General features: G+C 47.8%; 1 protein-coding gene across 1 annotated transcript in view; it reads left to right on the top strand.

The window, feature by feature from the left end:
* The window catches only part of CCDC69 (coiled-coil domain containing 69), a 34818-nt gene extending 8737 nt beyond the window's left edge, over window positions 1–26081 (top strand). Inside the window, exons 2-9 of the mRNA XM_040498024.1 lie at window positions 6123–6192; window positions 8946–9052; window positions 9578–9665; window positions 19410–19483; window positions 20470–20571; window positions 21042–21161; window positions 22076–22173; window positions 22917–26081. Coding sequence (XP_040353958.1) covers window positions 6123–6192; window positions 8946–9052; window positions 9578–9665; window positions 19410–19483; window positions 20470–20571; window positions 21042–21161; window positions 22076–22173; window positions 22917–23094 — 837 coding nt within the window. The 3' untranslated portion in view covers window positions 23095–26081. The remainder of the gene's footprint in view (window positions 1–6122; window positions 6193–8945; window positions 9053–9577; window positions 9666–19409; window positions 19484–20469; window positions 20572–21041; window positions 21162–22075; window positions 22174–22916) is intronic.
* Window positions 26082–26640: the final 559 nt, after the last annotated feature.

Below are 26640 nucleotides of genomic sequence, written 5' to 3'. Positions count from 1 at the left end.
GCCTCGGCCTCTCTGTCTGTGAATGAGGATGAGCTCTGCATTCAAGGCCTGCCGCGCCGACTGCCATGGTCTGACTCAGTAGTGCTGGTGCTTAAGAGGCAGGGGTTCTGTCCTCCGCTGAGGTCTCATTCATCAGTCGATCAGATAGGAGCAGTCGAGACCACATCCGCCCCTGACTGGGGTGCTCTGGGGGCATCACAGGTGTTCAGAGAATAGGCGGTGGCCCCCCAGCCCAGCCGAGTGTAGGCTGGCCCTCCTCCCTTTAGGTCGGTCGTTATCACCACACTGATCTGTATCCCCAGGGCAGTCAGTTGTGGCTGACCCCACGCTGTATGATATGAACAAATTGAACTAAATCTTCACCGCCCCAGGTACTGGGAAAATGAAATCAAATTCCGGCATTACTTTGGCAAAATACTTCTGCCCATTTTAGAGGTAGGGAAGCTGAGGCCTGTGTGTATGGTGATCAGAGCCCCTGTGATTTGGGTGGGAACGCTAATTTCTCAACCGCCCTGAACTTTTAGGCCTTGCCTTTCCTCCCGCTTCTGGAGGGGGCCCTTGGGGCCTCCACCCCCACCTCCTTCCTGCCTCTACCTCAGCCAATAGGCTTGGCCTGTGGTTGGTAAGCTTCTGAAACTACTGGTGTGGGGCCCCACCCACGCTGAGTCCAGACACAGGAAAGGCAGCTCAGATACTGCAGGGACTGAGTCCCTCGAGGCCCCAAATCATCTATCCCCTACACTTCAGCTACTGGGATCAATCTGGTGTTTGCATAAAGGAAATGGAAGGGCCTCCAGCCTCCTTGAATCCGGGTTCTCATTAGGGCTCTGCTCCCCTGCTTTGAGGCCTCTGGCAAATGCTGCCCATCCCACCACTGGGCCTCAGGTTTTCCATCTGGAAATAGGAGGTGGGGATTGGAATAAACTGTCTCCAGGGGCCCTTCCAATCCTGCCTTCTGGGTTCCAGGAAGCGTTCCTCGGCCAGAATAGGTGTGAGAGAACTATGTGGCCAAGGCAAGTTAGGGGACAGGAAAGGAACAGGTAACTAAAGGGTCCTTTGATTACTGAACTCTCTAAGCTAAGCAGGAATAACAAGGGCATATGTCATACCACTCCATCAGAAATACACAAAGCCCGAAGGCCCACGGAAAGCATGGAGTGATGGTCCCCACAGCGAGGTTAGTGATGGTCCTAAAGTGTCTTCAGGAGGCTGAGCTATCCTCAGGGCTGCCCTTGGCTTCCACCGTAGCAGGAGTCCCAAGGTGAGGAAGAGCTGGGCGGCTCCATCCAAGCTCCTTCTGCCTTACTCACTCTTGCCTGGTGCGGCTCACAATTTGAGGGAAGTAGACTATGGAAATTCACCTGTACTACAAAGTACTACAACCCGGGTAATACTCAACAGAGCCCTCTGATACAATGTTAATGCTGGTGGGTTTCACATCCCATCTGCACTTTATGCTTAGCGGAGGTCTTTCCTTGCTGAACATCAAGGATACTTGACAGAATTTCAGACTGTTGGAGTTGAAGGTCCGCTGTGATCTCTCAGTCCAACCTGCGAAATGAAGGTTGCCTCTTCTTGCACGCTACCAGTGACGGAGAACTCACTACCACCGCCAAACCCCAACCTCTAGTAAGGCAGCTTATCTCTGTTCCGGGGACAGTTCTGAAATTCTTCTTCATGCTGAACTGAAACTTCTCGAACCTTCTAGTCCTCAGCCACAGTCCTGCCCTCCAAGGCTGTGGGCCACACACTAGAGCTTCCACCTTAGGATAGTCCTGTGAGATTTGAAGGCAGTGGCCAGGTTTTCTTGTCTGTTCTTGAGGCGGACCAACTTGTTCTGTTCACAGCACCTCCCATACTTTGGTTTCGTGCCTCCTGCCACGTCTTGTCACCTCCTTCTGGATGCATTCAGTTTGTCAGTTTACCCTTCAAAATGCAAGCATATTCTAGGGGTCTCACTAGACCCGATGTGAGCTCATCTGGCACCGCCCTCCCTCTCTGCCCTGACTGTGCCACATCCCGTTACAGACCAGGTTTGCTTCAGGTTGAACCCAAGGCAGGGGTCTGGTCTGCTTGAACAAGAAGATGGGCCCCACAACCATGGTTGCTGCCAAGATATAAAGGCCCTGTTTCCAGCCTTATTAGTTGAAGGGCTGCCCTTGAGTTCAAAGGAACTGAAGAGAACACCTGTTCCAACCCTGGTGCATGACAGATAGAGAAACTGAGGACCAGAGTGGGGGACTTGCCTAACGTCTCATAGTAAAGCTGGAACCCGGGTCTCCAGGTGTCTCCCCCAGTCCTGTGTTCTCCCTAGGTCCTGTGCTGCCAGCTGCCCCTCGAGCTCTCTTCTCCCAAATTTCTCTCAACTCAGGAAACCCCACTGACCTTGCTAGCCCTCCTGCAGAGCTCAATCCGAATGCCCCACCCCCAGCCCTGGGCCTCCCCGCTCTGCTTTTGGAAGGGGAAATTCTTGTGTTCCCCTCCCAGCTCCTGTCCTCTCCCACTGCAGGGTGAACTCTGCTCCGTGGCCTCTGAGGAGGAAGCTGCCAGAGTCCCAACCTGGGGATTTTCCATGCAGTAGTTGCTTATCAATTCCTACCCGGCCCTGGGCTCTGTGTCCCCAGGCTTTCGTGATATCAGAACCACCTGCATAGATGGGCAGATGGGAGCTTCCTGGCACATGTACCACCCTTGGATTCTGTGGGTCTAGAACTGGGCCTGCGGGCTGTGTTAAACAAGCACTCCAGGTGGTTCTAATACGGGAGGCCCATAGGCCACATTCCTAGAAATACTGTTCTGGGCATCCTAACACACATGCTGGGACAAATCCCAAGTGGATTTCAAAAATGGTCCTGGTCCTCAAGGAGCCCCTTGGCCTAGCTGGAGAAACCTGGGTAGCCAGGTAGGTACTCACATGGGTGTCTGAACAGGCACTGGAGCATAGAGCTGATAGGAACTAACTCAGCCCTGGGGAGAGACCGAGGAGAAATGTTACATGAACTCAGCCCGGAAGCCTGAGAGTGTACGTCATGCTGGGATGGTCTTGAGCAGCTTGGGATGCTCTTGGACACATGGATGTGCACATTGGGACCAGAAGTACAATAGGCCTATTTAGTTGGGCCCAGCAAATTTGCCGATTATTTTGTAAAAATGACACTGTTCCATGTTGGCAAGGTTGCAGTGACACTGGCCTTCTTGTGTGCTATTAGTGGGTGAGTTCTTTTAACCTTTCTGGAGGGTAGAACCCATAGCTTTGGCTATGTAAAAAAGTCAGTATGTTCACTAAAGCATAATTCGGAAATTAAAAAATGGAAATAATTCAAATACTCATGCAGATTATGCATTAAATGATTGAATTCATCCACAAGGATGTAATGTTTGAGTCGTGAAAATTAATATGTGTACAGAATATTTAATGCCATGTAGTAAATGCTCATAATATATTTGAAAAATTAAAATATCAGGAAGCATAGGTAACATTCCTTTAATGAATAAATTATTACTACTACTATAATCGGAAGAAGATGTTTACAAATATTTACTAAGGAAGGAAGGAGGCCGAGGAGGACGGTAGCCTGAGGACGGATGGTGATGAGTCTTGGATGTTATTTGACGGAGTAATCCTGGGAGTGGTTTCGTTAGGATCTGGGGACTCAAGCACACAGTCACATCCTGCCTGTGGTCTGGAGGCTGTTCGTGGAGAAGAGTTTTTCACTTCTCTGTGGCTGTTGTTTGGGAGAAGACAGTTTCTCATGAGCTTTATGATCTGACTTCAGGCCAGTCTGAGGGAGATCTCCCAAAGCATTTCAGGGTCTTTGTTCTTCAGAAAGTAATAAACTCAGGCAATGTTTGAGCTCTTAGAATATGTCAGACATTATAGGTGCATTATCCCATCTAATCCTTAAAGCAACATTAGAAATCCGAGGTTTGGAGAGGCCATACAGTCACGCAGGGTTTGATTTAAGATTCGAATCCAGGTCTGGGTAATTCTAAAATCCCAGAGTTCTTAACCACGCAGCTCCAGTCTCTAAAGGGCTGAGGGTTGGTTTTTTTTTTTTTTTTTTTTTTATAATGTTTATTTGATTTATTTTTGAGGCAGAGAGAGCAGGGGAGAGGCAGAGGGGAAAGAGGAACCCAAGGAGGCTCCATACTGACAGCAGAGAAACCAACACGGGGCTCGAACTCAGGAACCGTGAGTTCATGACCTGAGCCGAAGTCAGACGCTTAACTGACTGAGCCACCCAGGCGCCCCAGTGCAGAGACCTGGTCCTGATGTTGATTTTGACATCAGGGCACAGTGTGATGGTGGCTTACCTCCCTGGGCTTCAGTGTCCTTACCTCTAATAGCCCTGCCTGTCAGTGCTATTGAGAGGATCTGAGGTCATAGGCTCCGAGTATGAACACCATGGGGATCGACTAAGACCTCCTTGCCTCTCCTTCACAAAGGAGGGAGCAGGGGCCCAGAAGAGGGAAGAGATTTATCCAGCTTTGTAGAGCCAGGTCTGGAATTCAGGAATTCTCAGTCCCATGAAAAACCCTCCCAGATTAGTGTAACCAGTCATGGCAACAGGGGTGAGACAACCATTTATCTCCTCTTTCCTGCAGCCCAAGATAGAGAGGCTGGCTCCCGTCACTTCCCCAGATTCCTGCTTTGACAGCTTCCCTGGCTTGTTCCCTGGCCAGGCACACCCGCTCCCCGGGGCAGGGGGAGCTGAGTCTAAACAGGGTGAAAGGAAAACCCACTTGTCAGGCATACCCAGCCACTGAGCAGATTTGAGGCACCAGGGCCTAGGGGAGGTGCCAAGTTGGGTCCAGCTTGTCAGGGGCTCACACCGTACCAGGCTCTGTGCTGGGCACTGTGGGGCAGGAGCAGAAGGTTGTAGAAGCCTTCCCTTGACTTATCTTCCTCCCCAACCAGAAGTATGCTTCCTAGCAGCGTTTCAGTCATTCTTGATTGTCAACCCATATCAACTTTCCTATTAAAAAGTACGATTTAGGGGCGCCTGGGTGGCGCAGTCGGTTAAGCGTCCGACTTCAGCCAGGTCACGATCTCGCGGTCCGTGAGTTCGAGCCCAGCGTCGGGCTCTGGGCTGATGGCTCGGAGCCTGGAGCCTGCTTCCGATTCTGTGTCTCCCTCTCTCTCTCTGACCCTCCCCCGTTCATGCTCTCTCTCTCTCTCAAAAAGTAAATAAACGTTAAAAAAAAAAAAAAAGTGCATACTTTTTAAAAAAAAAAATAAATAAATAAAATAAAAAATAAAAAGTACGATTTATGAAACTTGATTATCTGGGTGCCACTGACACTGCTTTAGTATCCCAAAGCCTTTGGCATCGGTTCCCTCCTTTGATCCGATCCAACCAATCCTGGCCAAAGTTGGTCAACGTGCCCAGAGGTATGGCTAAGATACCTGACTCTGCCAATTATCCACTCATCTGCTTTGGTTGAGCCCTAACGTCACTCGGCCTCAACTTCCTGATCTTTAAATTGGGCACATTCATATTTCCCAGGTTCATTCTGAAGATTAGCTAAGATAATATAGATAGGGTATCATAGCGTCCGGTACATCCTGAGTACGGTGTCTTCCCCCCCATCAGTCAAGGTAAGTACCCCTGCCTCCTTATAGTTGGGGGAATACCCCCCTCTAACAAAGAATAAGCATGTAAAATCATGGCTTGGACTTCTGATGCTTTGTCCCCAATATGGGGAACTTGGAAGGAAGTTGTGGTAGCCATAGGCCCTGAGAGGAAAGGGGAATTGTCTCTGAACTAGAGGTTGGGGAGTTTCAGCCATAACTGGACTGAGCAGAAGGTCTGACCAAGTCCTGGGAGAAGAAAGAGGTGGGCAGGGAGGGCCCCGTGGATGGCAGCACAAACCACAAGGCTCTAAGGACAGGTCAACCAGCATCGAACTCCCCCGTGAGGGTTCGCCTGGAAATGATGAGAAATTCTGCTCTGGGAACCCCTTCCCCTTTGGCCAGTGGGGGAGGCAGCCTAAGTAACTGGATACAGGTCAGGCTCTGGCATAAGTGGAAGTTCTGTCTTGCCTTTGGAAGGATCCTACACCCATCCTCACACTGACCTCTACCCTCTACCCTCACGTCATTGTTGTCTCCTTTCTTCCAGAGGCGCCGCAAACCAGATCAGCTACCCAGACCACAGCCACAGGAACTAGGTCCCCTCAATGGGGACACAGGTGAGTGGCCAGGCCTATATATGCCCTCCCCACCATCCATGAGGTTTCCTGCCTTATAACCAACAAAGGTGATATGGCTGTTTAATTATCTCATGAGGGGCGCCTGGGTGGCGCAGTCGGTTAAGCGTCCGACTTCAGCCAGGTCGCGATCTCGCGGTCCGTGAGTTCGAGCCCCGCGTCAGGCTCTGGGCTGATGGCTCAGAGCCTGGAGCCTGTTTCCGATTCTGTGTCTCCCTCTCTCTCTGCCCCTCCCCCATTCATGCTCTGTCTCTCTCTGTCCCAAAAATAAATAAACGTTGAAAAAAAAAATTTTTTTTAAAAAAATTATCTCATGAGACCTTAAGTCAGTTACATTAATAGGAGTATCATGTCTAAAATGAGGGAGGTGATAGTCCTGACCTGTACTGGCCTGTTCCTGGCTATTGATGCCATACCTAGAGTGCGGAGTTTATTTCTGGAAAGTACACTTTCAGAAGAATCCAGAAAAATTGGAGGGAGTACAGTGGAAGGCAGATCAGGCTGGTGAGGAATCTAGAAGCCACGTCCTATAAGGAGCAGTTAAAGGAGCAGAGGATGTTCTACCTGGAAAGAAGATACTGCAGTAAAACACAACAGTTCTCTCCAAATGTCTGAAATGCCCTCATAGAGAAGAAAGATAAGCCTTGTTCAGTGTGACTCAGAGGTCAGTAGAAGGGCTTCAAGGCGGCAGAAACAGGCAGGCAGAATTCAGCTCAATCTCAAAGGATTTTTTGTGTGATTGTTGTTTTAGAACCATCAGAGCTGCCTCATAATGAAACGAGCTCTCGTCTCTGAAAGTGTCCAGTTACAGGCTGAAGACTGTCAGGGACATTATAGAGGAAGTTTAAGTTCCAGATCAGCCATGGGACCAGAATTCAGAGGTTCTGTAACCTGCCTGTGCACAAGAATTACTTGGGGAACATCAAAGATACGGATTCTGGGGCCCCGCCGCCGACCAAGTAATTAAGAATCTCTGGGAGTGGGGCTGAAGACTATTGTTGGTGACGATATCTGTCTTATAAGCTTCTCCCTGGCTGGGGCCAGGTGTGGACCAAAGTCTGGGATGCTGAGCCAAATGGTTTGTTTGAGTCTGGGGTTCTCTGTACTTGACCACTGCCATCCCCCAGGACTCAGGGCACTGACTCACTCCCCCAGTGCTGGCTTCCTGCCTGGAGCCCCGTTCCTCACCTTTCTCCCCGTGCCCTTTGCCAACCCTGTCGATGGAGCTCTGTAATAATAATACTAACGTTAATAATAATACCCACCGCACCAGTAATGCCAGCCCCTCTAGTGCTTGTCATGAGCATTAATGAATATCCAGAGAACATTCCGTAAACAATAAAGAACATTTACTGAGCTACTTCTAAATGCCTGGCACTATGCTTCCTGCTCTTTGTGCATAAGCAGGCAGGATACGGTGGTAGTTAGGAGCGTTTGCCGTGGGGTCAGACGGTGTATTCACAGCCCTTCTCCCCGACTGTGAACTGGGTGATCCTAGACAAGTTGCATCACTTCTCTGTCTCTCAGTTTCCTTGTCTGTGAAATGGGGAGAGTGACAGTACCCACCATGTTGGGTTGTTGCGGGGACTAGGCGAGTAGTACCCATGAGGCACTTGGAACGGGACTGGCACATTCCCGGGCATGATATGCTCTCCGTATTCCTTACCTTGCTATTATTATTGCTGTTGCCATTGTTTCCTGATTTAATTATCTCAACAGCCCTGTGAGGTGGGTATTATTATTATCCTGATTTCACATATTGGGTAACTGAGGCACAGAGAGGATGGGTCATGCCCTGGGTCACACCCAGAGCCTACTGGACTCAGAGCTGCGTGGGCAGGGCGGGTTTTGGAGTTTCCCTAAGCAAGAGCGAAGCTTCCTGTTGGCGCCTCCTTCCCACTCACGGCAGCCCCTCTGCCTCCAGCTGGGGGTGGGGCCTGCTAAAGGTCAGGGGTCACACACTCAGACACCTTCTGGCCCCAGCAGGTAAAGCAGGTGATGAGGCAGCCTCAGGAGAGAGAGGCAAGGCCTGGGGTAAATGGCAGAGCCACACCCTGGACAAAGCAGGAGACAGGCCGGCCTCAGCTTCATACACTGCCAGTTCTCCTGCTCCTTGAAAACAAGTTGGACAGACATCTGTACATGAAGTAAAAGCTGCCCAGTTAGTAAACCTCAGCAACTAATTTTTTTTAAATGTTTATTTCCTTATTTATTTTGAGAGAGAGGAGAGAGACTGCATGAGCGGGGAAGGGGCAGAGAGAGAGAGAGAGGGAGAGAGAGAGAATCCCAAGCAGGCTCCGCATGGTCAGCACAGAGCTTGATGCAGGGGTTCGAACACACGAACCACGAGATCATGACCTGAGCCGAAATCATGAGTCTGACGCTTACCCGACTAAGCCGCCCAGGCACCCTGCAACTAATTATTTTTTAAATTTAGATATTAGCTAGAGCAAATTGCACCTTTACGGGCTGAGTCTGTCCTGCAAGTTACCAGCTCTGCTGTAGATCCTAGAGGACAACAAAATGAGCCCACTGGCTCCTGCACTCAAGAGGGTCTCCCAAGCCAGAGAGATGTGCGGGGTTGGGGGGGCCTCTGGAGGTTGATCTCCCAACTGAAACCATTCTTGAGGTGGACACTGGAGTTCTCATCCCTTAGCCCTGGCCTCCCACATCCTCTCTGCCGGACCCTGGCTTCTCCTCCGCTCTGTGTGCATTTTTTGCTTCCTCACTCACAGCCACAACTGTCCAGCTGTGCGCATCTGAGGAGGCTGAGCGGTGCCAGAAGGATATAACCAGAATTCTCCAGCAACACGAAGAGGACAGGAAGAAATGGGCACAACAGGTAAGTCCAGGTGACACAACCCCACCTGTGTTGAGCAGGAAAACCTCCTGCTCAGCTAACCTCGCTAAGTCCCAGAGTGAGGACCAACTTTTGATTTTGTTGTTGTAAGTATCTCTTACTCCATTACCAAGAAGGGAGTCCTTTATCTTTTGAATAAATATTTGTAACTGCTTGCATGTAATTCATTATGTACATTATATGCAATGAAAGGTCGGGAAACACTCTGATGCAGTAGAAAGACTTCCTGCCTGGAGTGGGCATCAGGGTTGGAAGACCCCTACTTGCCTTCCACCTAGACGGTTCTCTAGGAGCCCCCTTCCAAGCCCTAAAGAAGCAAAGTCAGCCACATCTGCTGTGTCTTGGAGGCCTTGTGCCCTCTCTGAACTCAGATTGTCCCCATCACGTAGACGACAGGGTGGGACTCTGATCACCAGCCTCTGCAAAGCTCCAGGGTTCCGGGAGTAGATAAGCGAGGCTGTGCTGAACCTGCTCAATCTCACGCTGCTTACCACTTTCTGTCCCCAGGTGGAGAAGGAGAGGGAGCTGGAGCTTCGAGAGAAACTAGATGAACAGCAAAGAGCCCTGGAGGGAGAGCATGAGGAGGCACTGCAAGGTAAGGATGGAAATGCTTCACTAGCATAGATGTAGAAGGGTCCTTCTTGCGCCCTCACCTCACCGAGTTCACGGGTGGTCTCCCATTGCCTCCTCCCTCCTGCCTCTAGCCCCTCCCCCTGCCTGTAGCCCCTCCCTCCTTCTGTGGCCCCTCCCTTCTCTCACTGGCCCCTCCCTCCTGCCTCTGGTCCTTTCCTCCTACCTCTGGCTGTCCCCTCCTGCCTCTGGTCCACAAGCAGTTGGCTGCCTCCGCACTGGAGTCTTCAGGATCCTTGGACTTGTCCTTTCAGGAATGGCTTTAAAACTCTGACGCCATGCTTTGTTTAACCTTAGTTGAGACGTTTTTTCCCTTAAAATTTTAAAAGCAATTCATGTTCCTTAAAGGAAATTTGAAAAATCTAGACAAATAGGAGAATTTTTAAATACCCATATTCCTTCCCTACAATGATGACAGCTCTTAAATTTTATGGTTAGGTTATTTATATGGTTAGTTATTTTTTTCAAATAGCTTTCTTTCCTTTTATATGTGATGTAACCATGATAGAAAATTTAGAATCTATGGACTAAACAATATGATCTTATAGCATAGTGGTTAAGATCTCAGGCTCTGCAGCCACAGTCCCTGGGTTTGAATCCCAGCTTCCCCTCTTACTGGCTGTGCAACCTTGAAGAATTTAGTTAATCTCATTCCTAGGGTGTTTATGAGAATTAAATGATTTGTTAGACAGATAGATGGATAGGTAAAATTTAGAACAGTGCCTGATATTTCATAAGATACTTAGCAAATAATGATTAGTACTTATTTTATTATTGCAAAAATTAAAATTGTGTACAATTCTACCCAGAACCAGTCACTAGTCACTGTTACCCCTTTAATATAGATCCCTTTCACTGTGTGTGTGTGTGTGTGTGTGTGTGTGTGTGTGTGTGTGTGTTTGTATACACCTGGGATATTCTTCTATACACACACACATACACTGGGGGGAGGAGATAAATTGATTTTTCTGTTTCAATGGTATTAACATCTTGTCATTTAACTTCTGTAACATAAGTTTTAGCAACTGCACAGCATTCCAATGCGTACCCTCATTCATTTACTGAGCCCCATTGGTTAGGCATTTAGGTAATTTCAAACTTTTGCCACTGTTTATAATAGCAATGATACTTACACAGTGAACTCTTTTGTAAAATCTTTGCCACATTCATGATTTTATCTTTCAAAAAACATTCTGGTAGAGTTGGTGTGGCAAAGTATATATATATATATATATAATATATATATATATTATATATATACACACACACATATATATATACCCATATATATATATATATATATGTAAAATACATACAAGACTTACCATTAGTGACATTTAGTACCTTCACAGTGCCCAGCAACCATCACCCCATCCCGTTCCATCCCGTTACCCTAAAAGTAAATCTCATACCCACCAAGCAGTCACTCCCTGCACCTCCCCAACCTCCTAGCCCCTGATCCACTCACTGGCAGCCACTGAGCCACTCTCCGGTCATGGGTTTTGTCCATTCTAGATGCTCAATAAATGGAATCATACCATCTGTGACCCCCATGTCTGGCTTTCTTCACCCAACATAATGTCTCCGGGTGCATCCATGGTACACATTACATTTGCACTACATTTCTTTTTTCCCCTCCCATTTTAAAAGCTACTCCCTTCCTTTTTATGGCTGAATAACATTCTATTATCATTGGCCTGGACACACCACATTTTGTTATCCATTCATTGGTTGGACACCCTTTGGCCACTGTGCATTGTGCCACTAGCAGACGCACCTGCTTGTACACCTGCTTTCAGTTTCCCTGGGTGTACATCTGTCCAGAAGTAGCGTTGCTGGGTCATACAGCACATCTATGCTTAACTTTTTGAGAAACCGCCAACCTGTTTTCCACAGCAGCTGCACCACTTTGCATTCCCGCCAGCAGTGCACAAGGGTTCCAATTGCACCACATCCTCGCCGACACTTGCTATTTTCCATTGTTGTTGCTGTTGTTATTATTGCTGTCCTAGTGAGGCGTGGAGTGGTATCTCATTGCGGTTTTGATTTGCATTTCCCTAATGCCTAGTTTTGCTTGAGCATCTTTACATGTGCTTTTTGACCACTTGTGTATCTTCTTTGGCGAAGGCTGCGTGTATTTTTGACGCTATTGAAACAGACCTAGAAAATGCTATACTGGTGTTTCTTTTATTCATCAGCATTTGCATGATCTTTCCCCAGAACTCTCTTTTATTTTATTTTATTTTTTTTTTAACGTTTATTTATTTTTGGGACAGAGAGAGACAGAGCATGAACGGGGGAGGGGCAGAGAGAGAGGGAGACACAGAATCGGAAACAGGCTCCAGGCTCTGAGCCATCAGCCCAGAGCCTGACGCGGGGCTCGAACTCACGGACCGCGAGATCGTGACCTGGCTGAAGTCGGACGCTTAACCGACTGCGCCACCCAGGCGCCCCAGAACTCTCTTTTAAAATACAGTTAGGGGGCGCCTGGGTGGCGCAGTAGGTTAAGCCTCTGAGTCTTGACCTCGGCTGAGGTCATGGTCTCACCGTTTGTGACTTCAAGCCCTGCATCAGGCTATGCACTGATATTGGGGTGCCTGGGTGGCTCAGTCAGTTAAGCGTTTGACTTCGGCTCAGGTCATGATCTCACAGTTTGTGGGTTTGAACTCCACATTGGGCTCTGTGCTGACAGCTCAGAGCCTTGAGCCTGCTTTGGATTCTGTGTCTCTCTCTTTCTCTGCCCCTGCCCTGCTCATGCTCTCTGTCTCAAAAATAAATAAAACATTAAAAAATACAGTTAGGATTATTTTGTATGTAAAATGTTAAGATCCTGTTCTTTCCATTTGACATTGTTTCCAACATGTTTCCAAATAATCATGCTGCTTCTAAACGTTTGTAAAGGTTAGACCACTGCATACATGGTTTTCCTTATTTCCCGTGAGTCTAGACATCTAGATTTTAACTACTGTAAGTAACACTGCACCAAAAGTCTTTTGCATAAATCTGCGCAGACATTTCATGTTATGTCCTTAGATTCCCAGAAATGGAATAACTAGAACAGAGGTCTGAACTTTTAAGATTCTTGAAACATATTGCAACATTAGCACAAAATGTTTTGAAATGGAATTGAAGCCCTCACCCTGGGAATTTGAAGAGTTATGTTTTAATTCCAATGTGCTGTGTGACACTGGGCCTGTCACTCAACTTCAGTTCAGTTTCTACATCTCTAGAATCTACCTTGGATCTCAATTCATTTTCCGTATCTCTACAGTGTACCTTCCCCACCTCATGATGCTATTGTGGGAAAGCAGCTTTGCTGTCTGTGCATTGCTTTGATACTCTTTTTTAGCATAATAGATAGGTTGATAAGAAAATGTTACTGTTGTAAAAACCCCAGAGGAGAAGGGACTGCCTATCTTGAATTCTTCCCATCAGTCAGAATTCTTTCTTAGTTATTTCTAAATCACTTGTATAAGTTATTTCTAAATCACTTATATAAGGTGATACATACATGTGTATTAAATGAACGAATAAAAGCATAGTGGGAGGGAAAATACAGGATTCTATTTGTTTGGGGTGTGGTATACAGATAACTGGGAGAAACAAGTGGTGTTTTTTGTTTTTTAATATTCTGTGTATATCTTGAAGTTTTCTTTATTTTATTTTTTATTTATTTTTAATGTTTTTATTATTTGTTTTTGAGAAAGAGAGCAAGACAGAGTGTGAGCAGGGGAGGGGCAGAGAGAGGGAGACACAGAATCCGAAGCAGGCTCCAAGCTCTGAGCTGTCAGCACAGAGTCCAATACGGGGCTTGAACTCATGAACTGTGAGATCATGACCTGAGCTGAAGTTGGATGCTTAACCGACTGAGCCACCTAGGTACCCCTGTTTTGTTTTGTTTTGTTTTGTTTTGTTTTGTTTTGTTTTGTTTTGTTTTCATTTTCTTAACAATGTATGTTGCAAAGCAAAGCTTTTAATTTTGATGAATTCCAATTTTTTTTTCTTGTATTGATTATGCTTTTGGTGTTGTAGCCTAAAAATTCTATGCCAAACCCCAGGTAACAAAGATCTTCTATGTTGTCTTCCAAGATTTGTATGGTTTTAAATTTTACATTTAGATCTATGACCCCTATAATGGTGTGATTTTTCTTCTTTGGACTGTTAATATGGTGGATTACATTGATTTGAGTTTCTTTCTTTCTTTTCTTTTCTTTCTTTTCTTTCTTTCTTTCTTTCTTTCTTTCTTTCTTTCTTTCTTTCTCTTTCTTTCCTTCCTTCCTTCCTTTCTTCTTTCTTTCTTTCTCCCTCCCTCCCTTCCTTCCTTCCTTCCTTCCTTCCTTTTACGAGTGCACACACGTGAGTGGGGGGAGGGGCAGAGAGAGAGAGAGAGAGAGAGAGAGAGAGAGAGAGAGAGAATCTCAATCTCACAACTGTGAACCGAAATCAGGAGTCAAACACTTTAACCAGCTGAGCCACCCAGGTGCCCCTGATTTGAGTTTCAAATATTGAACTAGCCTTGCCTTCCTGGCATAAGCCCTACTTGGTCATGCTGCTATTATTACCCTTTTTTATATGTTGCTGAATTTGATTTGCTAATATTTTACTGAAGATGTTTGTGTCTGTGTACATGAGGGCAATTGTTCTGTACCATCTGCCCAGTTGAACTTTTAAAGTATGACTTGCCTCATAGAATGAGTTGAGATATGTCCCATTTTCTTCCATTTATGGAAGAAATTATATAGAATTGGTATTATATCATTTTTAAATGTTCAGTCGAATTTGTGAATGAAATCATCTGTTCCCACACATTGGTTATCCAGAAAGTATTTAAGTACAAATTAAAATTCTTTAGCAGTAATAGGAATGCCCAGGTTATGCATTTTACCTTGGGTGAATTTTGGTAGTTTGTAGTTTTTTCGGGAATTGGTACATTTCATTTAAGTTGTCGAGTTTATATGCCTGGAATTGCTCGTAGTGGTCTCTTACTATTATTTTAAATATCTTCTGTGTCTTTGGTGGTATTCCCTCTTAATTTCTTGATATTGGTAGTTGTGTATTCTCTTTTTTCTTTGTCAGTCTTGCTTAAGGTTTATCAATTTTATTAATCCTTTCCAGAAACCAGCTTTTGGGTTCATTGATTTCTTCCCCCTATTTTCAATTTCATTGATTTCTGTTTATTTCCTTCCTTCTCCTTTTTTTTTTTTTTTTTTTTTTTTGCTTTATACTTAGCTCTTCTTTTTATGGTATCTTGAACTAAAAGCTTAGATTATTGATTTGAGACCTTTCTCCTTTTCTAACATAAGGCTTTAGTGCTATAAATCACCCCCCACCCCAAGCACTGAATTATCTGCATCCCACAGATTGATGTTTTGTGTTTTTATTTTTGTTCAATTCAAAATATCTTCTGGTTTTCCTTGAGACTTCCTCTTTGGCTCATCAAACACTCTAAGTGTTTAGAGATTTATAGTTCTCTTTCTGTGACTGATTTCCAGTTTGTTTTCATTATGGTCAGAGAACATGGTTTGTATTTTGCTCATTTGATAATTTGTTAAGGTTTGTTTTATGACTCGGGATATGGTCTATCTTGTGAATGTTTCATGTGCACTTGAATAAATGTGTATTCTGCTACTGTCAGGTTGTAGTTTATAAATTAATTAAATCAGTGTGTTGACAGTGTTCAGTTCTTCTATATCGTTGCTGATTTATGCTTCTTTTTTCTAATGAATACTGAAGAGCATAGAAGTCTCCAACTATAATTGTGTCTTTGTTGCTCATTTCAGTTCTGTTAGTTTTTGCTTCATATATTTCAAAGCTCCTTTGTTATGTATATAAACAGTTAGGATTACTATGCCTTCCTGGAGAATTGACCTCTTTATCATGATGTAATGACCTTCCTCATCCCTGTAATATTCCTTATTCTTACGTGTACTTCATCTGAAATGAATATAGCCACCGCAACCTTCCTTTGATTAATATTGCTTTTTCTACCTTTTTACTTTTAATCTACCTATGACATATATTTAAAGTGGGTTTCTTTTAAATAGCACATAGTTGGGGGATTTTTTTTTAAGATCCATTCTGACAATCCCTATCTTTTATTTAGGATGTTTAGATTATTTAGTTTAGTGTTGTTATTGATATGGTTGGATTTAGGTTGTCATTTTTGTATTTGTTTTCTGGTTGTTCTGTTTTTATCCTCTACTTTCCTTTCCCTGCTTTATTTTGGAGTATTCGAATGTTTTTAGTATTCCACTTTAACTTGTCTATGGTCTTTTAATTATATCTCCTGTATAGTTATTTTTTTTTTAAATTCTTTGCTCTAAGAATTACAAAATACTTAAGAGACAACTTAGAATTAATATTTTAAAATTTTTTAATTTTTATTTATTTTTGAGAGACAGACAGAGCACAGGCAGGGGAAGGGCAGAGAGAGGGAGACAGAATCCAAAGCAGGCTCTAGGCTCTGAGCTGTCAGCACAGAGCCGGACGCAGGGCTTGAACCCACGAAGCATGAGACCATGACTTGAGCAGAAGTCAAACGCTTAATCGACTGAGCCGCCCAGGTACCCCCAGAATTAATATTTTGCCATGTCGAGTGGAATGCAGAAAGTTTACTATTGCATAAGTCCCAATCCTCTCTCCTTTTTGTTGTGTTTGTCTTAGGTATTACGTCTGCATACACTGAATGCCCCATCAGATAATGTTACACTGTTTACATTGATTTACCACCAACAGTAGTTTAAAGAGCACAAGGAAGAAGAGGAAGAAGAATATTAATTACCCAGGCGTTTACCAGTTTGGTTGCTCTTCCTATAGTCCTGAAGTTTCAAGTTTTCCTCTGGTATCATTTGCTTTCTGTCTGAAGCATTTCCTTAAGCAATTCTTTTAGAAGGTCTGCAGGTGAGGAATTATTTTAGTATTTTTTCATCTGAGAATGTCTTTATTTCACCTTCTTTCCTGAGGATATTTTCACTGGCTATCAGATTCTCGATTCACCGTTCTTTTATTTCAGCCATTTTTATTTCTTATTTACGTTCTTACTTTTTCTCCTCTCCAAGGTTTCTGATAAGAAATCCACAGTCATTCTCCCTGTTGTTTTCTCTACATAATGCACTGTTTTTCTCTGCTTCTGTTCCAGATTTTTTCTTGGTTATTAGTTTTCAAAAATGATGTGCCTGGGTGTGGATTACTTTCAGTTTGCTTTCTTTGGGGCTCAGGGAGTGTCTTCGATCTGTAGGTTTACATTTTGCCACATGTGGGAAGCACTCAAACCATCCTTTCTTCAAACACAGTTTGTGTGCTACGCTGTCTCTCTTCTCTTTCTGAGACTCTGATGCACGAATGTTAGACATTTCCGGATTGTGTTATGGGTCCCTGAGGCTTTGTTCATTGTTTTCCAATCGTTTTATCTCTCTATTGTTCAGACTAGATAATCTCTATTGATCTATATTCAAGTTCACTGGCTTTTACCTATGTCATCTCTGTTCTGCTACTGAGCCCACCCAGGAAATTTTTAAATTTCATTTATCACATTTTTTAGTTCTAAAATTTCCTTTTGGTTCTTTTTAATAGCTTCTATGTGTTTGCTCAGGCTTTCTATCTTTCCATGCTTTTCAAGACTATTCACCCTTACTTCATGAAGCATTTTTTTATATTAAAAAAAATTTTTTTTAATGTTTATTTTTGAGAGTGAGAGAGAGACAGAGTGTGAGAGGGGGAGGGGCAGAGAGAGAGGGAGACACAGAATCCAAAGCAGGCTCCGGGCTCTGAGCTGTCAGCACAGAGCCCGACATGGGGCTTGAACTCACGGACCGTGAGATCATACCTGAGCTGAAGACGGACAACCAACCGACTGAGCCACCAAGGCGCCCAGATCATGAAGCATTTTTGTATCGGCTGCCTTAAAGTCTCTGTTAATAATTCCAACATCTGTAGCATCACAGTGTTGACATCTGCTGAATATCTTTCCTCAGCCAAGTTAAGATTTTCCTGCTTTTGCCGTTTGGATTCGTATGCTGAGTAATTTTGTATTATATTCTGAAATGATGTGAATACATACGATTCTGAGTCTTGTTTCAGACTATTGGTTCCGTGGTACTTTGAATTCTGGTCTTCTTGCCCCCTCTGCCTGCTACCATTTACCTTTCGCTGTCTGCAAATAACTACTCTATTCAGTCTGTCTAGGTTTCATAGCTACATTCAGTGGGACAAACTATATGGAGTTTACATTTTCCATCTTACCTGGAATCAGAACCCGTCTTTTTTTTTTAAGGTTTTTGTTTTGTTTTTTTAATTTTTTATTTATTTTTGAGACAGAGAGAGACAGAGCGTGAATGGGGGAGGGACAGAGAGAGAGGGAGACACAGAATCGGAAGCAGGCTCCAGGCTCCGAGCCATCAGCCCAGAGCCCGACGCGGGGCTCGAACTCACAGACCGCGAGATCGTGACCTGAGCTGAAGTCGGACGCTTAACCGACTGAGCCACCCAGGCGCCCCCAGAACCCATCTTAGTAGGCAAATTAACAAATTAGGCCTGTGATTTGGAAAAAGTTAGCCTGTAGGTTTCAAACAGCTGATCTTTTCCATTTTGACAGCTCTGACACATTTATGTCACTAAACACTGTTTTTGTGTGTGTGTCACTGCCCACTGTGACGCAGGCCCATGTATACCTGGGCCTTTGGTCGTATGAAGCTCTTTTTTCCCTGTCCTCTCTGTCCTATTTCCCATCCCGCCCACTGGTTGGTCACTTCTCAGTTGTCTTCTTTCAGCAGAGACAAGGGTAGAATTTTCCATAAGGAGCTCTACAAAGGAGGAGGGATAATAAATACAACTATACTGGGGCACCTGGGTGGCTTAGTCCGACCAAGTCCAACTCTTGAGACCAGCTCAGGTCACAATCTCATGAACCACGAGGTCACGCTCTGCACCGGACCTCCTGCTGACTGCACCGGACCTCCTGCTGACCACACCGGGCCTGCTTGGGGTTCTCTCTCCTCTCTTTCTCTGCTCCTCACACGCCTGCTCACACACGCATGCCACTCTCTAAATAAATAAATAAATAAATAAATAAATAAATAAATAAAACTATATTGATTTGGGGGAATCAATCAAGGGAAAGCCCTTGAGTGTCCTTTTCTCATGCCATCCTCCGGCCATCCCTTAGTGACAACTCACTTCACAGTTGAGGCAATGGGACTTTTAGGTATTCGAGGTGATATTCGCAAGGTTTCTCAGTTGTGAAGAAGCAGAATCAGGACAAGGTAGGTTTCCCGGCCCCGGACGAAAGGTACTGACTGCAGTTTTGTGCCAGTGGTTTGATGAGTGATGATTTAACGGTTTCAAAGTTTGGGTAACCCAGCTTGCAACACATTGGCTCTGTGCACGGTCCATGGCGTGGTGAACAAAATGAACAAGGTCGCTGCAGGATCTTTGGGGTCTTGGCCTCAGTGAGGCGTGGGTGGCCCCACAATCTGGTAGGGTTCACGGTTCCTCCGAGGATATAATTTGTTTCCATTTCTATGAGCTTTTGTTAAATATCTCCTATATTTCTGGCACAGCTGCAAGCCCAGTAAACAAAGATTGAATAAGACCGTCCCCAGACCCCCGGCCCCTGGGGGGCCCTGCTAATCACGCGAGTTCTCCCGCCCTCATGGCGCCTGCCAGAAAGCTATAGGGTATCTGAGCTCACAGAGGTCTCCTTTCCCTGCAGTCCTCCGGGCCTCACACGAGCAGGAGAAGGAAGCCCTCACCCACTCCTTCCAGGAGGCCAAGGCAACCCTGCAGGTGAGAAGAGCTGGGCCATGGCAGACTCTGCCAGGGGAGGGGAGGGCCTGCGGCAAAACAGCACGGCCTCCACTTAAGGTGTGAGGGATAGGGATGAGTGTCTTCTGTGTATCCAGCCCCTCCATGTGGCGACTGGGCTATCAGCTCAAGAGGACTCGCTCTGAGATTAGGGTTGGCCTGTTTTTCTAAGGACTGTTGGAGGATCTTAGAGACCTCACGGACCGGGCACCACAGTGTGACTGGGCTGGCAGGCGGAAGCACGAAGGAAGGTGTCTGAGCCAATTTGTCAGGTCAGGCACTTCCCAGAGGTATGAAATCTTAGCTGGAACCTGAAGGATGGGTTGGAATTCTTCAAATGAAGAAGGGTAAGAAGGATGCCGTAGGCAGAAAACAAAACAAAACTGTGCTTAAAGACTTGGAGAGGAGAGGGAAATATGGAGTACGTGTAGAACTGAAAGAAGTCCAAGATGCCTGGGGTGAAGGGTATGAGTGGGAGGGAGCTGAGGTTGGACAGGAGGCGAGGGCCAAACTGTGGGGCCTGGGGGCCATATCGAAGCCCTGCTCTATCCTGAAGGTAATAGGCAAGGTTGGGGTGCAGGATACTCCTGACAAGGGAGAGTAGGAGGCAGGAATGTACCCAGCAGCAGAAGGACTGGTGTGATGCCTGGCCGCAGGAGCAGCAAGAGGGAAAACTGGGAAAGTGCAGAGCCTGGTATGGTTGGGCTTTGAATGCCAAGCTAGCGCCAGCCTCAAACACCGGGACATTGTCCCCAAGGGCATGGGGAGCCATTAAGGCTCTATGACGAGAGATAGGGCTGGCGTGTTTCAGGCAATGGTTGAAGCAAACCAAGCCTGCATTGTTGGGTAGGACAGAGTGAAGATAGATGGAAGAATCCTAAACTGACCCCTTTCCGGGATGCACAGACGTCCACCTTCAGCCTTTATGAACCAGGCTTTGACCATCTCCCTCCCGCTCCCTTCTCCAGGAGACCATTGATGGACTGTCCTCACAGCTGGAGGTCTTCCAGGCCAAGATGAAGAGGGTAGAAGAGTCCATTCTGAGCCGAGACTATAAGAAGCACATCCAGGTGGGTGGCAGAGAATACTTTTCCTTCTTGAATCTCCAGGGAGGTCAGGGCCTGGGCAGCAGGAAAGGCCAGGCCTTCCTCAAGGCCAGGGCTCAGACCTGAGCCTGGAAGAAACAGGGTCCTCGTGTCACTGCGGGGAAAGAAAGACTTAGAGCACAGGGGAGATGGTAAAATGCTCAGGTTCTGGATTCAGGAGGAACGAGGTGCAAAGAGCTGACCTACCACTTGGCGTGAGTGACTTACCCGATCGGCGCTGCGGTTCCTCAGCTGGGGTGGTAGTGGGGCCTGCCTCGAAGGGCGTCATTAGGCTAGAATGAGATCACGCGCAGTAAGCACTTACTGTGAGCCAAGAGAAGGAGGCGGCATGTGAGAGGCAAACGGTGATTTGGAGACACAATGGGGAAGAGGCAGGTAGCCCCTGCCCCTCTGTCCCTGCTGGTCTGGTGAGATCACTTCGTGTCCCCATCTAGGATTACGGAAGCCCCAACCAGTTCTGGGAGCAGGAACTGGAGAGCTTACACTTTGTCATCGAGATGAAGAACGAGCGTATCCATGAGCTGGACAAGCGGCTGATCCTCATGGAAACGGTGGTGTGTGTGACTGGAAGGGGGGCGCTGGGAAGATACACCTCGGGCTTCTGTTTTCCGGGCATTTCCTCTGTAAAGCGTGTGGAGGGAAGGCAGTTGGAGGAGGCCCCAGCCTGGTCCACCCCAGCTTTGACCTGCCTTCCATGCTGGCCCTGGGGACGGCTGTGGCCTGTCTGTGGCCAGTCTGGGTCAAGCAGTGGCTCCTTCTCATAGGGCCTCCGTGCTTTTCTTGACTATTCATGTTTCTCTAGCTTGGGTGACACCAGGGCAGGTAACCTGGCTAATCAGGAGGGGCTGGCAGATGTCCCCTGTCAGGCAGGGGCCGGGGAAGAAGCTGAGTCTGAAAAATCAGACCGACGTAGGAGGCCACAGTGAGCGAGGACAGGCCTGGGGAGTGGTGGGCGCTGGGCACACAGATGGCTTTGTCTCCAGGAGAAGGGAGGCCTTGGGAACCCGGGGCTGAGTCCAAGCAGAGATGATGGTGCTCTGGAAGGAGTCTCCCCACCCACGTGTACCACACAGCCTACGTTCTACTCAGGCCCGTCTCAGAGAGTCCCTGTTCGACCACGCTTGTGGAATAGTATAACAGACACACGTAATCTTATTTATATAGATTATATCCTTCTGACTTTGGGAGAACCAAAAATATCCATTCTCTTATGAACTGATGGAAATGTTACGTGGGAGCGGCTGTGTTCTTTTCCTACATCTCATGTGGCAAAATCGAAAGTTGGCAACCCTGTGTCCCCTCCTTAGTTACATACATTTTTTTTAAGTAAGCTCGTTGCCTCACGAAATGTAACATCTAGTCCAGAATGAGTCGGTGTTTTCAGTGACCACAGATAAGAGGGAGGTGACGAAACACACTGTGCCATGTGAGTCGGGTGGCTTTCTGAGCTCCTTCTGATGTGTTGCAGAAAGAAAAAAATCTGATGTTGGAGGAAAAAATCACCACTTTGCAGCAGGAGAATGAGGAGCTCCATGTCCGGGGCCGCAACCAGATGGTTATGTCAAGGTAGCTGCCTCCCTGCTTCCTCTCCTCCCACCCCCACCCTTTTGGCCAAAATCTCTCCTTAGGAGGGTCTCTGAGAAGCCTGGGGAATGGATTGGCAGGTAGGCCCAGGCCTTTCTGGGGAATGTCAAGAAAATGGGAGTCAAGAATCCCAAGGGACCCAGCTCTGCCTAGAAACCTGTCTCAGTGCCCTGACTGGTATCTGTCCCCATCCTGGCTGAGCAGGCTCCACGGCAAAGCCCAACACAGGAAGAGAGGACAGGAAATTTCTAGCTGAGGTGACCTAATGAATGAATGAATGTACATGAATGAATGAACTCGTTCGAAAGGCCTAGTAAATGAGAGCCTGCCTCATGGGTCAGACATAATTCATTGAATACTTTACATATGGTCTCACCTAATCGTCATAATTACTCAAAGAGCTGGGTCCTCCTATGATCAGTCCCATTGTACCCATGAGGATGCTGAAATTTGTCAAGAGTCAATAACTTGTCCAAGGTTACACAGCTAACTAGTGGGGCGGATCTGAACCCAGAGCTGTCTGCCTGGGAGGGCCAGGCTCCACTGTCAGCCAATCGAATGAATGGCCTCCTGCACACAGGCAGAGGACAGGACGACAGGGCGGTGGGGGCCCTGGAGCGGGCTGGCGGCCCATCCGAGGAAGGCCTCCCAGAGGAATGGGTTGGTCTGTGCGGCCGCTGTCGGGCTGCTTCCCCCTGGCAACGTCGGCCCATCTCCATCCACAGGCAGCTCTCGGAGGACCTGCTTCTCGCCCGCGAGGCCCTGGAGAAGGAGTGCCAGTTGCGGCGACAGCTCCAGCAGGAGAAGGAGGAGCTGCTGTACCGGGTCCTCGGGGCCGATGCCTCCCCCGCCTTCCCTCTGGCCTCAGTCACCCCCACCGAGGTCTCCTTCCTCGCCAGCTAGGACGCAGGGCCAGGACGCCTGTGGTCACAGCGCCCTCTTGAGGATTTACCAGAGAAGACAGCGGGGGCCTCTCGTTCCATGCCCAGGAGGGGCGGAGGGCAGGAGCGAGATGGGCAGCCAGGGTGCGAGCCCAGGGAGCCCTGAGGGCTTGGGCCGTGCAGGATCACCCACCGGGCTTTGAGGCCCCAGAAGCACCTTCCCCTGAGTTGGCCCAGGAAACAAGCAAAGAGGAGTCCTTCCATCCCTCCCAGTTCTCTCCGTCCAAATCAGGGAAGTCCCGAGCTTTTCCCAGGGGCAGCCAGTGCCACTGAGGCCATCTGACGAAGAAGTGACAACCCACTGGTCCTGACTTGTCAGCTCCCCCCCTCCCCGAGATGTTCCCACCTCTGGTCGGGCCCTCCCTCAGCCTCAGGTTACCTCTCCTCTAAAACAGCCAGGGGAACCCAGCGAATGATACTTGAGTCACTACAGTGCCCCATTCTAGGATAGTGCGAGGCTCAGACCAGGGGCTGGGGGACCGGGAAGGAAGTGGCCCACACCCTGGGAATCAACAGGGAAAGGCGGGCCGCTGGTAAGGGGGTCACTGGAGGCCCTTGGGGCTGGGGCTGGGGCTGGTGTGGGGCAGGCGACTGCTCCCGGTCCCGGAGTCTTGCTCAGCCCAGGGGTTAAGCCAGAGCAAGTCCTCAGCCCTCCTGGTCCCTCAGTCTCAGTGACACCCGGGTACACGCAGAGCTGGGACCTCATCCCTATACCGACGAGGAAACCAAAGTGGGGAGTGGGGCCCCCAAAACAAGGACTAGGACCTCCTCTGTCATCCAGCTCTTCGCGTGGTGTGCTTGTTTTTCTCCCCAGGCTCCGGAAGGATCAGATGTGTGACTTAGTCTTTCTCCTCTGACCTCTACCTGCCCCACTCACTTCCGGTCCCTCTCTTACTCCTCCCTATCTTGACTCCTTCTACCACCCCTAATGCCAGGCGCCAGGACCCCGGAATGTGGCCCTCAGCTTCCCCATCCGTGCAGAGGGGCAGTTAGAGTAACCAAACTCAGCATGCCTGTCCAGCCCAGACCGTCCGTGGGTTTACTGTTCTTCTCAGGAAGCTTCCGGTCATCTGGATGCCATCATGATAACCCCTCCCCTGCGCAGAGCATTTTAACTCAGTGCTCTCAGCTACACTTCCCTCCTCTCATCTGCCTAGGATCCTTGAAGCCGGTTCTTATCCCTCTTCAGCAGCAGAGCAAACAGATCACAGGAGCCAGAGGGCCTTGCCTGAGATCCCTCAGCAATAGCCCCAGGCCCCAGGCCAGCAAGTAAGAAAAGACAATCCAGTAGAACGGAGGTTTCCTCCATCATCCCAGATCCCAGACTGCCTTCTTTATTCCCCTGGATATGGTCTGGTCTTTAGCCATGTGTAGTTATGGGAGTTCAGATGCGACTGTTTCTCCATTTCTCCCCTAGTAGGGCTAGAGGAGTGCTGAGCTGTTTCTCCAGCCATAGGAAAACAAGTTATCTATCTGGGAGCCTTGGGAACAGCTCTGAAGAGAAGTGCACACATAGTTCTTCATGCAACTTTTCCCAAAGCTTGTCTGGGATACACTCATTCATTGCATATTAATAGGCATGACCAAGAAAAGAATCGATGGCCAAGTAATTTGAGAAACTCTAGATTCAGTCCAGTTAAACAGATCTGCAAAGTGCAGGACTGCTCAGAACCTTTAATATGGTAATGTGCACTACAAATTTCCAAGAAGGAAGCAGTGTCCAGCATTTTCTAAACTCCTGCGACCAATTTTCTACCCCAGCCTAAGCACTTCAGGCTGCAGAATGCACTTTAGAGAGCATGGTTTTAATTGAGAGGGGCCGGGCTAGAGAAGGGGCAAGTCATGGGGAGCAGGGTTTCCCTCAAGTAACCTATGGTGGATGCAAGGAGACCAACTGCGGTCATGGCCTCACACTGGGGCAGACAAGCTGTGGAAACAATGGTATTGTGTTTATCTGGCCCCTGTGTTTTCCTGGAACGGGGAGGAGGTGGCTCCTCTCTGAGGACCTTTGCCAGTGGCAGGAATCATTGAGGAGTATGGTCTGGGCTTGGGTGACTCATCAGTGACTCTGTACTCCCTCCTGGACTTCTGGTACCCCACTGGCCCTAGCTTTGCCCAGCCTTGGAGTGGGGCCCGATGTTGGAGTGATGGCTGGCCATTAGAAGAGGTATGGGTGGGCAGAGTCTCAGGGGTCAGTGCAAAGGCTCTTTCCGCTCTGCAGGGGACAACGGCTTGGCATAACAACACCAAGGTTCACACAGTTACCTACCCCTGTTTCTGCCCGCTGCTCCACACCAGGATGCCTGCAGCCAGGGACAGAGCTAGGAAGGGGCAGGGGACACATGAGAGCTTCTGGTTACACGGACGCGGGTGGTGGCAGTCCCCGTGCCCTGAAGGTTGGTAGCCCTGCAGGTGTAGATGCCAGAGTCCCCAGCCCGGGCCTCTTCCACATGCAGGGTACTCCCTGCCTCCTGCTGTACCTGGCCCTCTTGGCGAACGACACTGGCCCACTCACTGACGTAGGGGGGTCGGCCCAGCTGCAGGGACAAAACATAACTGTCCATCAGCTACCCCAGGTGTCATCTCTGACTTAGGCACCAGCAGGCAAGTAAGAGGTACTGTGTCCCTTCAGGGAAAGGGACAGTGACTCGCCCAAGGTCACACACATATATCAGAGCACCTGAAAGGCCAGGTTCTTTGTGGGAAATGTGGGCTTCTCAAGTCCCTGGGGAGAAGCTGGGGTCTCCTCTCCCACTCAAGGAGACACAGGAAGTGACTTGGCTGGGAGCAGCACCCCGCGGTGTGGGTTTTGCGGCACTCTGGTTTTGTGGGGTTAATGGGTGCTGCCTCCCCAGAGAAGGGGAGGTGGGATTCTATTATGAAAATTGTTTGAGAAACACTGAGTCAAGTAAAATTAAACTGGGGAGACTCCGGCCACTGAGTCTGTCACATGTGCATGTGAGTTTTGAATCTCCGAGGCAGGCGATGGTTATAAGAGGCAGTGTTTTCCTAAAAGCACTTTATTGGGAGGTTGGGGCTGGACTTTCTGGTATGCTACCATTCCAAGGAACATGTTTGAGGAAATGCTAGCACAGCGAAGCCATGTCTCCCAACCATGAGTGTGTTCTTTACCACTTGCTGGGTCTCAGTTTCCATTTTTGACAAATGGGAGGATTATCCCCCGTTCGTTCCCTCCTAAGGCCTCTGGGGAGCTCACCTTCACCTTGTCTTTGCTGGGTCCAGCCCACCCTCCGAGGCTTATGTCAAATCCCACTCTTCCAGGAAGGCTTTTTAAGAATTCCTGAAGTTTTCAATGCTGGTGGATCTGCTTTTTGACCCAGGTGCTCTCCAGATGTTTGCAGGCTGTGGGGCTAAGTTCTCTGAGAGGAAGGAACATCACTATCACCTCTCCAACAACCCCTTAGGAAGGTCTGGCCCACGGCAGATGCCCAGGAGACAGTTGCTAATGTATTTTGTTCATCTCTTATTAGACACACACTGGCCACAG

The sequence above is a fragment of the Herpailurus yagouaroundi genome, unplaced genomic scaffold (assembly GCF_014898765.1).
Source record: "Herpailurus yagouaroundi ecotype Mexico unplaced genomic scaffold, PumYag 29, whole genome shotgun sequence".
Classification (NCBI taxonomy): domain Eukaryota; kingdom Metazoa; phylum Chordata; class Mammalia; order Carnivora; family Felidae; genus Herpailurus; species Herpailurus yagouaroundi.
This window is presented reverse-complemented; position numbering and strand designations above follow the sequence as displayed.